General features: G+C 38.3%; 1 protein-coding gene across 1 annotated transcript in view; it reads left to right on the top strand.

Annotated features, from left to right (window-relative positions):
- Positions 1 to 13,651, top strand: part of LOC126473704 (intraflagellar transport protein 172 homolog) — a 358,573-nt gene that overhangs the window by 51,721 nt on the left and 293,201 nt on the right. Inside the window, exon 3 of the mRNA XM_050100944.1 lies at positions 2,578 to 2,660. Coding sequence (XP_049956901.1) covers positions 2,622 to 2,660 — 39 coding nt within the window. The 5' untranslated portion in view covers positions 2,578 to 2,621. The remainder of the gene's footprint in view (positions 1 to 2,577; positions 2,661 to 13,651) is intronic.

The following is a 13,651-nucleotide window of genomic DNA, read 5'->3' as shown; positions in this document are numbered from 1 at the left end:
GCCAGTAATCAGTGACAGCTGGATGGGTCTACCAGGGGAGTTCAGTGACTTCGAATGCAGACTAGTCATCTGATGACTCCTGAGTAACAAACCCACTAGTGATATTTCAACCCATCTAAAGCTGCCAAAGTTAACTGTTTGTAGTGTGATTACGAAATAGAAACACAAAAGAACAACCACAGACCATTCAGACCTCATGTGCTGACAGACAGGGACCATTGAGCAGCTGGACGGCAATTGTGAAAGATAATATGAAATAAGCAGAAGGAATCACTTGTGGGTTCCAAAGTGCTACCAACAGTTCAGGTAACACAGTGATTGTGCGTAGGCAGTTACCTAGAATGGGGTACAATTGTCGAGCAGCTCCTTGTAAGCCACACATTTGATTTTGATTTGATTTGATTTGATTTATTATTGGTCCTACAGATCATACAATTTGTAGAGCAAAGCACATCATGATATAGGACAAGTCAATTTTAAAAATTATGTCAAGATGGTATATGATAAGAGATGACAGTAGTGGCACATAACTCACTTAGCAGAATACATATAGGATATATAGACAAAATATAAAAAAGGCGGTGTGTGATGAGAGATGACAGTGGGGCATACTGCACATAGCAGAATACATATAAGAGATACAGACAGAATATGAGTAACAAACAATAATTAAATTATCTTACTAAGGAGAAATATGTACAAGTGAATATACAGCTTATTACAAGTAATTAAAATATTGTGGTACATAGTTCACATAGTAGAGGACATATATGAGATACAGACAGAATATAGATAAGAGACAATAATTAAAGTATCTTACTAAGCAGAAACATCTATAACTGAATAAACAGCTTATTGCAAGTAATTAAAATTTTGTTTCAAGAAATTCATGTATGGAATAGAAACGGTGATTTAGTAGCAATTCCTTTAATTCTCATTATTTTTGGGTTTTTGCTTGTTTTTATGTCTGTTGGGAGGTGGTTGTATATTTTAATGCCCATACATTTAACCCCATTCACATATAATTTTGTGTTGTGGGCTATAATTTGTAACTGTGTTTTGTTTCTGGTGTCGTGTGTGGTGGTCTGCATTGCTGTTGAGGGCGCCCAAGTGCTGTACTGTAAAACAAGCTAGTTCCAATATATAGAGGCATGGCAGTGGCAGGAGTTTTAGCTGTTGAAATAGTGGTTTACAGTGTTCAGTTCTTTTTTTACATTTCATTATTCTTACTACTTGTTTTTGTAACTTGAAAATTGTGAGAGAATCAGAGCTCTTTCCCCAGAAGATTAGGCCATAGCTCAAGACTGACTCAAACAGGGCATGGTACACCAGCTTCAAGGTATCTACACTGGCTGTGTCTTTTAATGATCGTAATAGATAGCAGGTTTTACTAAGCTTTTGTGACAATGCCTCAATATGTGGTTTCCAATTTAGTGTGTTACTGATGGTAAGTCCAAGAAAATGTCTTTAGTCAACGCTAAGTGATGCTTCATGTGGTGTGTGGTGCCACTGGACAGTGGATGACTGGAAACGAGGGATTCTGAGTGATGAATCACTCTATACCCTCTGACTATCTGATGGAAGGGCTTGGGTCTGACGAATGACTGGAGAATGTTGCTTGTCACAATGTGTAGTGACGACAGTGAAATACGGAGGAGATGGTGGTTACAGTATGGGGGTGTCTTTCACAGCTAGGCTGAGTTCCCTTTGTAGTACTTAAGTAAACACTAAATGCAAAAGGATATAAACACATTTTACGCTATTTTGTACTGCCTGCAGTAGTAGAACAGTTCGGAGACATTTACTATTTGTATCAGAATGACAATGTACCCTGTCATAAAGCAGCATCTGCGAAGCAATGATTTGTGGACAATAACACTCCTGAAATGGACTGGTCTGCCAAGAGCCTCAAATTGATTCCAGTGGAACATGTTCGGAATGAGTCAGGATGCTGATATTGCTTCAGACTCCAGATCTTCTCTCGTTTCAGCTCTTAAGGAAGAATTGGTTCCCATTCACTCTATAAACATTCAGCCACCTCATTGAAAGTGTCCATAGCAGAGCTGAATCTGTCATAAAAGTAAAGGTTGGACACACTCTCTATTAATGTCCACTAGTACGTGTCCAGATACTTTTGATAAGATAGTGTATACCTAGTTAAAAAAATTTACAATATGGTCTCTGATTTTCCCATAAGGCAGTATGAGTAGTGTGTATAAACTCTCTGTACATCCTTTGTTAAAGTCGAAGAAATGAAAGGACTTAAGTAGTTGTGGAAGAAGTTATACTTTGTGTGTATTTCATGTTCTGGCAAAGCTGTGTAATCTCCTCTCACCTTATACAATTTCAGAATTTGTAGAGTAAATTTTTCAATAGTAGATTGAAATTCTTTTGTAAAATGGAATCAAAATTAGCTTATGGTTGCAGTAAGACAAGACAAAGGAAATGAAGTGCTGAATGTAAAATGAACTGATTGGTCACTTAATTTTAATGGGTAACATTTCCTCAGAATATATATATTTTTTAAATATCCTGTTTTGAGTGATCAAGAGGTGACTTCAAGCATTTGTCTTACAGATGTAGAGATTTTACTGGAAACTGTCAAGCTTATTTGAGGAATAATGCAGCTGAAGCACTTACAAACAGTAACAGAGGCAGAGGTAAGTCAGAATTTTTAGTTTATTTTCTGTATCATTATGTTTTTCAGTAAAAAGCCTTTTTTGAAGGAGTTAAAAAGAAGTGGAAGAGTCCAAAATCAGGTTATTTGATGAATTATTCAATGACTTGAACATGATGCATATGAAGAGTTCAGTTGGAAAGTGCTTATATTATACAACCACCGAAGTGTTGGGCTTATTACAGATTGGCATTTGTAATACCGTGTTGCACTGTGTGGTACAAATTGTAAATTTAAGGTAGAGTACATTATTGTAACATTTACACACAACAGATGACATCATAATTAGCATTATCAGTGATAGCAAATTGAAATGCTTTATTATTACAATATTTTGACTGTGTGGGTGAATATGAGAGAGACTGGGGAAGTGTGAGTGCAGTATGAAATAAGATTGTCTTTCACACTTTTTAATATGGAACACATTTTAGCCCCATTCATTTCTTCTTATTTTAGTAAGTTCACTGATAACCTCATTGTTGAGTGTTCATAAACTGCGCACAACACACACACACACACACACACACACACACACCAGAACCAACAACACCATCACTTTTAATATTGTCTCACTGATGAAGTATGCTGTAATCTACAGCAGTAAATACACAAATTTTAAACATTAATACAACTTAAATCTCTTGATCCTTGTGCCCAGAAAAAATTGTAGTCAACAAGAAAATAAGCAAAGTAGAATACTTGAAGTACCAGAGTTTCAGGTTCCTTCACAGGTTGCAGTCAGTGACACTTGATCTAGGCCACAATGGCACAGTTTTACAGAGGAAATGTTTCCACATTGTTATTGTCTGCAGTCGAGCAGTGCTGGCAGAGTCAAAGCCCTGTGGCAGTACAGCAGAGAAAGACAACAAATTTAGTGGAATCTGGATGGAGCAGAGTGATGTTGTACTGTGTGCTGTGGCAGTGGTGGTGAGAAGAAAATGGCTCAGTATAGGCTTCTGCCTGCTTTGCAATCGGTTATATTGTCATCTTGTGTGTGGTGGTGGGGGTACAGTTTCTGCTTTATAACTTCCTCTGCCATAAGAGGAAGAGAACTTACTTGATCATCCCTGGCTTGATTTTTAATAACAGAGAAAGTGAATTATCAGATTAATTCTGTCAGTGAGTGCAGAAGTTGATTAAGTGGCAACTATATGCTTTACATCCAAATTAGCAGGTGGTCTTGCTGTTAGTGTCTAATGACTTAACTGCTTCCTCAACTTGCAAATGGGGACAAGAGAAAAAAAGGGAGCAAAACACACCTCTATAATCAAATAATCACACCTAACTATTTGTTGCTTTGACTGCAGTTGTTTTATTTCTGCTTAGTGGAAAGAACACAAGTCAGCTACTACCTCACACTTCTACACCATGGGTTATTTAGTAACTGAGAAGAATACTTAACCATTATACACATTCCATTAGACATCAATACCGAGTACAGATTAAGGATGGAAGAATAAGTACATAAGATGACGAACTGAATCAAATATTAGAAAACTTATTCACTAGCCACAGGGATAAGTGATCTCTTCAGATCTTTGCCTAAAGCTCTCACTGGAAGAAGCACAAGGGAAAGGGAATTGTTAACTGGCTGTGATATTACATCATGAAGATTCCATCGGTGGGGGTTGGTGAATCAGAAACCATTCTGATTTAATATGTATAATCACTGTTAGATACTCATTTTGGAAGACCAATAATGTGCTTACATGAAATCACATCTACAGGCTGGAACTGAACTGACATGAGCTGAAATGAAATGTGCTAACGGAGCTAATATGAGCCAAATGAGCTAAAATAAGAGGGAATCAAGCGAGATATGACCTTTGATTACCAGAAGGAGTGACCTACCAGTCATCCTCTTCACTGCATCTTGAAGCCAACATGACTGCTTGTTTCTTTCTATAGGGACATCAGAAGTTAGTATGTTTTCTAAAATTGGCAGATAAAAAAAATAAAAAAATAGATTGGGCAGACATGGAGGCATATTTGTTAGGAGGCCTTGTGGTAACATTTTAACGACAATGGTAATTTCATGCATGTTCAGATGTGCCCAAAGGAGTAATGCCTTGAATACTTGAAAGTGGGTTGACAACTACCGAAACCCATAAGATAGTTGTTCAATTCTTCAATGGCATACTAATATGACTTGCTGAATTTTAATCCTTTCAGTTGCCACAAAGTTAGTGTATCAATAACGTGAATTATTAATTGATGACTAAGGAAAAGATAGAGTGCTACTCACCATAAAGATGACACACTGAGTTGCAGACAGGCACAACGAAAAGACGAAAAGACACTTACACATTAGCTTCTGGCCTAAGCCTTCTCCAGAAAAGGAAACACACACACACACACACACACACACACACACACACACACACACACACAAATTCATTCAGACAAGCAAGCACACTTCACACACACACATGACCACCATCTCCAGCAGATTGGACTGGAATGCTGCTGTCACATAGAACAGAGGCAGCAGTCTGGAGGAGGCAGGGAAGGAGAAGGGATAGCAGGGTATGAGTGAAGTGAGAGAAGAATGCTGTCTGGTGGAGCAAACCAATACAAAAAACTGTGAAATGATTGCAGCAAGCTAGTATATGAGATGGCTGCTTTCATAGGTGACCTGGCTTCTGCAGGAGTAGGATAAGCCTGTGACATGATGGGAACAGGAAATGCTGGGTGGGTGTATTGGGCAGGTCTTGCACCTTGGTCTTCCACAGGGATGCGGTCCCTGTGGCAAAGTGTTGGAATTTGGAGTGGCATGGGGATGGTCTAGGTTGTTGTAGAGGTTGGGTGAATGATGGAACATCACTTTAGGAGGGATGGGAAGGATATCCCTCTTTTCTGGGCATGATTCTTGGTAATCAAGGCCATGACAAAGGATGTGATAAAGGGGCACTCTTTTGTAGGCTGTGGTTCTTGGATTGGTAGGAGGAATATATGTTTATGGGGAAATGACATGGAAGATCTGTTTGTGGTCTAGGTCTGGGGGATGTTCCCTGTCTGAAGGGTTGAGTGTGACCATCAGCACACTGGGCAAGGGAGTTCCTGTCACTGCAGGTATGCCATCCCCACATGGCTGGGCTGTGTACGAGGGATTTTTTGGTGTGGAAGAGATGACAGCGGTTGAAATGCTCGTACTGTTGGTGTTTAGTGGGTTTAACGTGAACATAGGTGTGGATAGAGCCATCAGAGAGGAGTAGGCCAATGTCCAGGATGGCAGCATGCTGTGTTGAAGTGCACCAAGTGAAGCAAGTGAGAGAGGTGTTGAGATTGTGAAAGAATGAGGATAGGGTGTCTTGCCCCTGAATCCAGATCATGAAGGTATCATAACTGAACCTGAACCAGACAAGTTGTTTGGCGTTTTGGAGGCTAGGAAAGTCTCCTCTAGATGGCACAGGTTGGCACAGAATGGTGCCAAGCAGATACTAATGTGTGTCTTTTCATTGTGCTTGTCTGTAACTCAACACGTTGCCTTTATGGTGAGTAACAGTCTGTCTTTTCTTTAATTATTGATACTTGAACCTGGAATTTCCATTCACTGAATTATTAGTTAAACAGTTAATCACAATTATTTAATTGGATAGATAAAAAATCTACTCACCAAATGGCGGTGGAACACACACATAAAAGACTGTTGTGATTGGCAAGCTTTCGGAGCCAGTGGCTACTTCTTTGGGTAGAAGGGTTGAAGGTGAAGGAAGAAGGTTGAAGGAAAAGGTCTGGAGAGGTCTAGGAAAAGGGGTAGATTTTGGGAAAGTCACGCAGAACCATGGGTCAGAGGAGACTAACTGTAAGAGATGAGAAGGAAAGGGTGCAACCACTGCTGTACTCTGGAGTTTGATGACATTGCCCAGAAGGCAACAAGGTGCCCATATCTATGAACAAGTCTTCTAGTTCTCTGAAGTTAAGCTAGTTGACACCCATACCCCAAATGAGGACTGGAACTTTCCTCTGAAGTACACCGGGCTTGTGGTGATGGTTAGTGTTTGTCCGGCTGTGGGAGGCAAAGTGCTATCTTTGATTGTCTACCATGAAGCAATTTACCCATCCCTTTTCTGTTGATGGGTGTGGTATGGTACATACTTAAAATGTTTGTCAATGCTGTCCACTCAGTTCTTCTCCTGAATGGTCTGGGCTGGGTATATCTTGAATGTCCATGTCAGATGGTCTCCTGTACCATTGGAAGAGTGATGAAATGGAATGCATGGAAGGTGCTGTATGCCACTGAGGGTAGAGATATTTGAAAAGGTTTGGTACTGGAAGTAGAGCCCATCTTCTGAAATGATGACTTTAAGGAGGCCTTCGATTGCAAATACTTAATCTAATTTCCAGGTGGTGACTTCTGCTGAGGTGGAGCACATTGCACCATTTAGTAGAAGTTGAATAGGCATTCATAACTACCTTCCACATATGTCGCAGATATGGAACCCACAAACTCATTGTGGAGGTAGCCCCAGGGCCATTGTGATGGTGGGCAGATTGGAATTACTGACGTGGCATTGGCTGTGATGTGGTACACACCTGGCTGTTTGCGACCATCTCAATGATGTTGTGATTTGTAAGATGCCAGTATACATCCTGGCATGTAATGTGGATAGTGGAGGCTTGCTAAGAAAGATTAATAAAGCTGTGTATGAACTTATTTTATTAATTAAAATAACTGGCTTTCTTTACAACAGCTGACTTTTAACATGCAACAAAAGCAATACAAATAATAGTACTACTGCAAAGAAGACAAAGATAAACAGCTGTGCCCACATAAATAAATTCTATGCACTAGTGGTCAGAATGCGAGTATAGACAGAACAAGAACCACAAACACACACAAATGCAATTATGCAAAACCTTTCCAACACTCCCACTATTTAAGTGATTGCATTTAGCAATTAACAACAATGAGCTTTGAGTGCAAATATTCAGATTTTTCTTTGGTTAATGCTTTCATCAACAAATCAGCAAGTTGTTCTTTGGTACACACACAAACAACTTCTATCTCTTTACACTGCACTTTTTCACATAAAAAATGATAGTGTACATCTATATGTTTGGTGTATTTTTGATGTTCAGGATTTTTTGACAACTTGATTGCACTCTGGTTGTCGATTTGTAATGTGGTTGGTTCTTTACACTTGATTCCCAGACCACCTCGTAATTTTCTCAGCCAAATTACATTTTTAGCAGTAGTAGGAGCAGCTACATATTCGGATTCACTTGTACTTAGCAACAACGTTTTGACTCTGAGAAGTCCAGGTTCAGGACCACCAGCCAAAAGAAAAACAAATCCTGTTGTTGACTTTCGCAATGTAAGATCATCTGTGTAGTCAGCATCAGAAAGACCAACCAGTTGCATTTTGCTCCCGCTTTTTGAGTACTCTATACTGGAATCTGGTTTCTCAATTAAGTACCTGTAAATTCCTTTCACTGCTTGCCAATATGATTGCATTTACCAATTAACAACATTAAACTTTGAGTGCAATTATTCAAATTTTTCTTTGGTTAATGTTTTGGTCAACAAATCAGCAACTTGTTTCTTGGTATACACATAAACAACTTCTATCTCTTTACACTGCACATTTTCACGTATGGCTGTTCAAAAATCTGCTCACACTGTTCACTGCAAATGAAATATCTGGTCGAGAGATAACTGACAAAAACATAAGAGATCCAACCGCTTCATGATATCGTACTTTTTCACCACTGAACTCGTCATCATTAGGTAACAGACTCACATGGGGATAAGCAGGAACACTTAAACCTTTTGCTTCAGACATTCCAAATTTCTCAGTTATCCTTCTCGTATACTGGTGCTTACATATTAACATTTTATTTCCCACACAATCTCACTCAGTTTCGCCTCCAACAAAGCAATGACCTTAACCGACAGTGATTTGAAAGACTTCTTTTAGTGATGTGGCAGCTTTATGAATTGCTTCTATTGACTTTGATGTAGTAAAACTATCATCTAAAAATAATGCTAACAAGATAACATCACCACTGATTACACCACTGAATAAACATGGATCAGTGTCAGTTGATTGAAAACTATAATGTGAAAGAAAGTCTGTAAATGTCTTGTTATAACACCAAGGAGCTTGTTTAGGTCCATACAGTGATTTCTGAAGTTTGCAAACTACAGGTTTCTCGGTTTTAACCACCACTCCCTCAGGTATATCCATGTAAGCTTTTTCAAGAAGGCTCCCATACAGAAGTGGTGTGTGAACATCGAACTGTACCATTTCTAGATCATTATATTGTCGCTAGGCAATGAAAACCTTGTAACTCAAATTGGTCAAATTTTACAGGAGAAACAAAAAACTAATTATAGAAATCACATGGGGACCTGATTAGTCAAATGTAGTGGTTTCTGCTACACAATATGGATCCGGCCATTGGTATATAAGACTTTATTATGCACTTCAAATTGTCTGCTGGTTTTTGGAGTTACGAGGTTTTCACAGTTAGTTTTTTGGTAGCGAAGAGATAAGAGGCATGTAACAAGTGCATGGTTAAGAATTGAAATGAGTGAATGTTTAATTTGTTAAAAAAGTACATACTTAAACTGTGCATTATTTGTGTATTATGAAACATCTGTAAGGATACATTGTTACAGATATGAAGTGAAATGAATAATTTAACATTGATCAAAATATTGGAATCTGGATGTTAGTAAATTACAGTGTTTAAAAAACATAGGAACAATGTTGTTAGCTTTAATTAAACTTTTATTACTGTAAACATTTTTGCAGTTTATTAATATTTATTATTGTTACTATTACTGCTACTATCACAATCACAGTCATAGATGGCAGTAAACAAGTTTATTTTTGGCTGCATTTTTTAGGCACGGACATGTTCTCTCATTACAAATGTGAGGCAGTTTGTCATAAAATGAATGCACATCTTTAGGAAGGACCTGCTTTAGTTGTTGCAAATGCGTAAACGTTTCTGCTCTGATCTTTAGTGGTGAACTGTAGAGAGTGGGCACTGTAAATGAGCTGGGTATGTTTGACATTCTTCTTGGAAGTGGTTCCCATGTATCACTGAATTTCAGTTTATATTCCAATTTTCTGGAGGGATCATACTTGAGACACCAGATATCAGTCACTGTTGGATCCCAAATTTTGGATCCTGTCAGAATAGATGAATACAACGAGAGTTTATCATAGGACTTGAAAAACGTGTGGTCCAAATAACTGACAACATAAGGTCTTGGACTTTGTCTTTCGGTAGTACAAACTTCTACATAGCCATCAGGAGTATAAATGTGTCTGTTTTTTAACTTCCTTTCTGTGGTGGAGCGCATAGAATCACACTCCATTTGAGTGTGACATTTCTCCAGAAATTTTGCACTATTGTATTGCCTTTCTGATTGGTGAGATGAGCCAGTGCATTACTCATGACTGAGTTTCGATTCTATTGCGTGCATCTGCCGCTATAGAAAGTAGCTTCTGAATCATTTTGGACGTACGTTTCTATAAAATGCACGAGTATACTGGCAAATTCCGAAGCTCTTAGTCCACCTTCACTCTCGTGCCAAAGGTAACAATAACCATCTTTACTTTTTAAATCATAGATGGTAAAATTGTGGGCCTTTAGTTTGATTTTATAGTACAGTGCAGATGCTTTTAGTCTGGGAGAAAGCAGAAGTGCTTGAAGGTCCATAGTAAACACTCTAGCTGTTCCTAATTTATCACTGTTTTTCGCTTCCCTTGCCTCAGTTTTTCGGGCCATATGCAAAGAGTATTCATTGTCTGGGAGACTGCAGACTGCCTGTCTGGTGAGAACAACAAACATTGCACTGGTCCTTTTTAGGCGAAAATAGGTTAAGATTATTTTCATCAAATACCTCACAGAACTGTTTGTAAGCAGCTGGGAATTGTTCTCTTTTCTTGCAAAATTCTATATATGCCATATGTAGTTCTGAGTAACTCTGCCAGTTAGGTTCCAAGTAGAGTTTTGTGGAAGAACGATGGCAGTAATGCGATTTCAGATTCGGCAACTCTGCAAAAAAATCTGATGCTGATTGTCGTCCACCGGAAACTTTCGTTGGTCTCTCCTGCACTTGAGGCCCTTCTGCAAGCGTTCTTCCTGGTGCAGTAGATGCCCATGTTCTGACACTCTATTCGCCTAAGCACAAAGTATCAGAAACATAGTCTTGCAGACAGTGTTTCTCTGTCCTTCTATTACAAAATTGTAATATAGTGTGTTAGAACGGTGAGATTTATTAGATTCTGAATTATTTCTGTGTCTTTTAACTGGAATGTAGTAGACATGGCGTCTAACAACAATTTTTCTTTCACCCCAAGACATATCCTGCCAGAAATGATTAAATATTAGCTGTCTCTGCTCTTCTGTAATATGCTTGCAATTCCTGTCCCTATTTAAGGAAGAATGTTTACAAGTACATCGTGGTTTCATTTCCCTCCTACTTCTGCTCATTGTTGGTCTCTTTTTGCCAAACTCATCCTTTTGCATTCTTAAATAATCCTGTCCCCTCATATGTTTTTCTTTCTGCAAACTTTGAAGTGATTGATTGCGTTTCCTTTTACGGCGCTGCTTAGTACTTTTTACTCCCACATCAACTTCGTCATCGCCATCTTCCGTGCTGTTGTTACTGCTATGGTCATTTTTGTTTTTATTTGGGTCATACACATCACTACTGCCACTGGAGATATCATCCTCACTGCTGTGTTCGAAAAGACTTTCAAACTCAGAAGTGGAATTCGCCTCTGTATTGGCTTCTTTTTCCGCATTATCTGTAGTGTAAACAATAATGTCATCAATAATATTTAAATAATTTTATCTCCTCAACTTTCAAACAAGGATTTTACTTGAAGTTACAACAATATAAACTACAGTTTACCTTCATTTTCTAGGTCTACTCTTTCTTTTGGTGCAGGACAAGGAGGAACCTGACTAGAATCTTCTTCCGGTGATTTTATACGATATGAACCGTTGTCGGCTTGAGTCACAAGGTGAAGAGTGAGTTTACTCTTTTTATCCACAGCTGAAAACAAAGTAGTTATTGTAGAATGCATAGGATTCTGTTAAGTTCTAAAATTAAAACCTCGTATGTACTAAGTGCAGTCTGCTTTACGTGCAATGAAAAACTCGTAAATCAATATTGTATTTAACGAGGTCATTATTAATTCTGTATATTCAAATACGATACATAAATACCTAAAAATACTAACATGTACTTGTAGCAATAAAGCAGTGTTGGGTCCGTCAGTCAAAAAGGTTACTAACACATCAAAACACATTTTAATCTCGGAGCATGTGTTCACCCTGCACACTAACAATGGCGATTACCGGAGATGTGAGGTTTACAGCACAGACTACATATCGTTGGAGATGTGAGTTTTTCATTATTGCCGTACAACTCGAAGAAGGAAGGTTTCAACAGGCTATGTGGCATAACTGTCTACATTTGGTAATGGAGTTAGGTGGATTTCGTTGTCAGATGGAGTTACGAGGTTTTCATTGCCTAGCAACAATATGTGATAATTGCCAAGAAAACTCTGAGTGATTGATATTGTATTTAATATTGACCTCTTAACACACAGCCACCAAAGAGAAAAATTCCTTAATATTATTCAAGAATATAACCTGTGCACTAAAATAAACTCCCCTGCACACGTAACAAAGACTAGTGCTACACTTATTGACCAGATCTTTGTAAACACTGACATGCACACCTCAGAAAACTTTAATACCGGCTACAGTGACCACAATGCACAGCTACTTGCCGTATGCGGAAGTGTTGATTTGTCTAGGAATGGAAGTGTTATCTACAAGAGAAAATTCAGCATGCAAAATATTGAGCACTTCAAACATATGCTAAGTACCCACTCGTGAAATAAAATCTACAACAGTTACAACACAGATGAAAAGCTGGATAATTGCATGGAAATTTACAGACATTGTTTCGAAATTGCATTTCCAAAAAAGAAAATAATTTGTAAAGGCCCCGGCAAACCCAAAACTTGGATTACATCAGGGATCAAAGTATCATGTAGAAGAAAAAGAGAACTTTTTGCACTATCAAAAACAGATTTGCATCCCTGAATTTGCTCACTACTTCAAAAAATACAAGTTAACTCTGAGTCGTGTAATAAGGAAAGCAAAATTAAGGGAAAATGACAAACTTATTATGGAATCATCAAACAAAGCTAAGACAATGTGGAATACGGTACAGAAACTTACTGGAAAGGTGGAAATACGCAAAAATATTGTATTGTCACAGGCGGGCAGCAAGAGCACTGATCCAAAATTAATTGCTAACCACTTCAATACTTACTACACCAATATTGCTTGTGAGTTAGTGAAGGAACAAATGGGGAAAACATCAAACAAAATATTACAGGAAATTTCTGGAAATAGTGTAACAAATACATCCATGTTCCTCTGACCAATAAGTAGGGAAGAACTGTTAAACAGCATAAGGTCATTAAAAAATAGATATTCAGCTGGAGCCGACGGTGTGCCAGACTATATTATAAAAGTATCAGCTGAACAGATACTCCCATCACTGCTAGATGTATGCAATTCTTCACTATCAAGTGGTATTTTCCCACAACAGTTAAAAATTGCAAAAGTTGTACCTCTTTACAAAAAGGGCGATCAGCAGCAGATGGTTAACTATAGGCCTGTGTCACTCCTATCAGGTTTTTCAAAAATCATTGAAAAACTAGTTCTGCTACAACTAACTGATTTCTTTAACAAAAAAATATGATTTCAGGATGTCAGCATGGCTTCAGGCCTCAGTGCAGTACTGAAACAGCCACTTTTAGCCTCATAAATCGTATTTTAAATTCAGTGGATGATCACACAAAGGTTTCGGGGATTTTCCTGGATTTAACAAAAGCATTTGATCTGATAGACCATGAAATTCTCCTAAGAAAGTTAGAGTGGTATGGTGTAAGAGGCCTGCCACACGAGTGGCTGAAATCCTACCTA

This window comes from Schistocerca serialis, chromosome 4 (genome assembly GCF_023864345.2).
Source record: "Schistocerca serialis cubense isolate TAMUIC-IGC-003099 chromosome 4, iqSchSeri2.2, whole genome shotgun sequence".
In the NCBI taxonomy this organism is placed as follows: domain Eukaryota; kingdom Metazoa; phylum Arthropoda; class Insecta; order Orthoptera; family Acrididae; genus Schistocerca; species Schistocerca serialis.
This window is presented reverse-complemented; position numbering and strand designations above follow the sequence as displayed.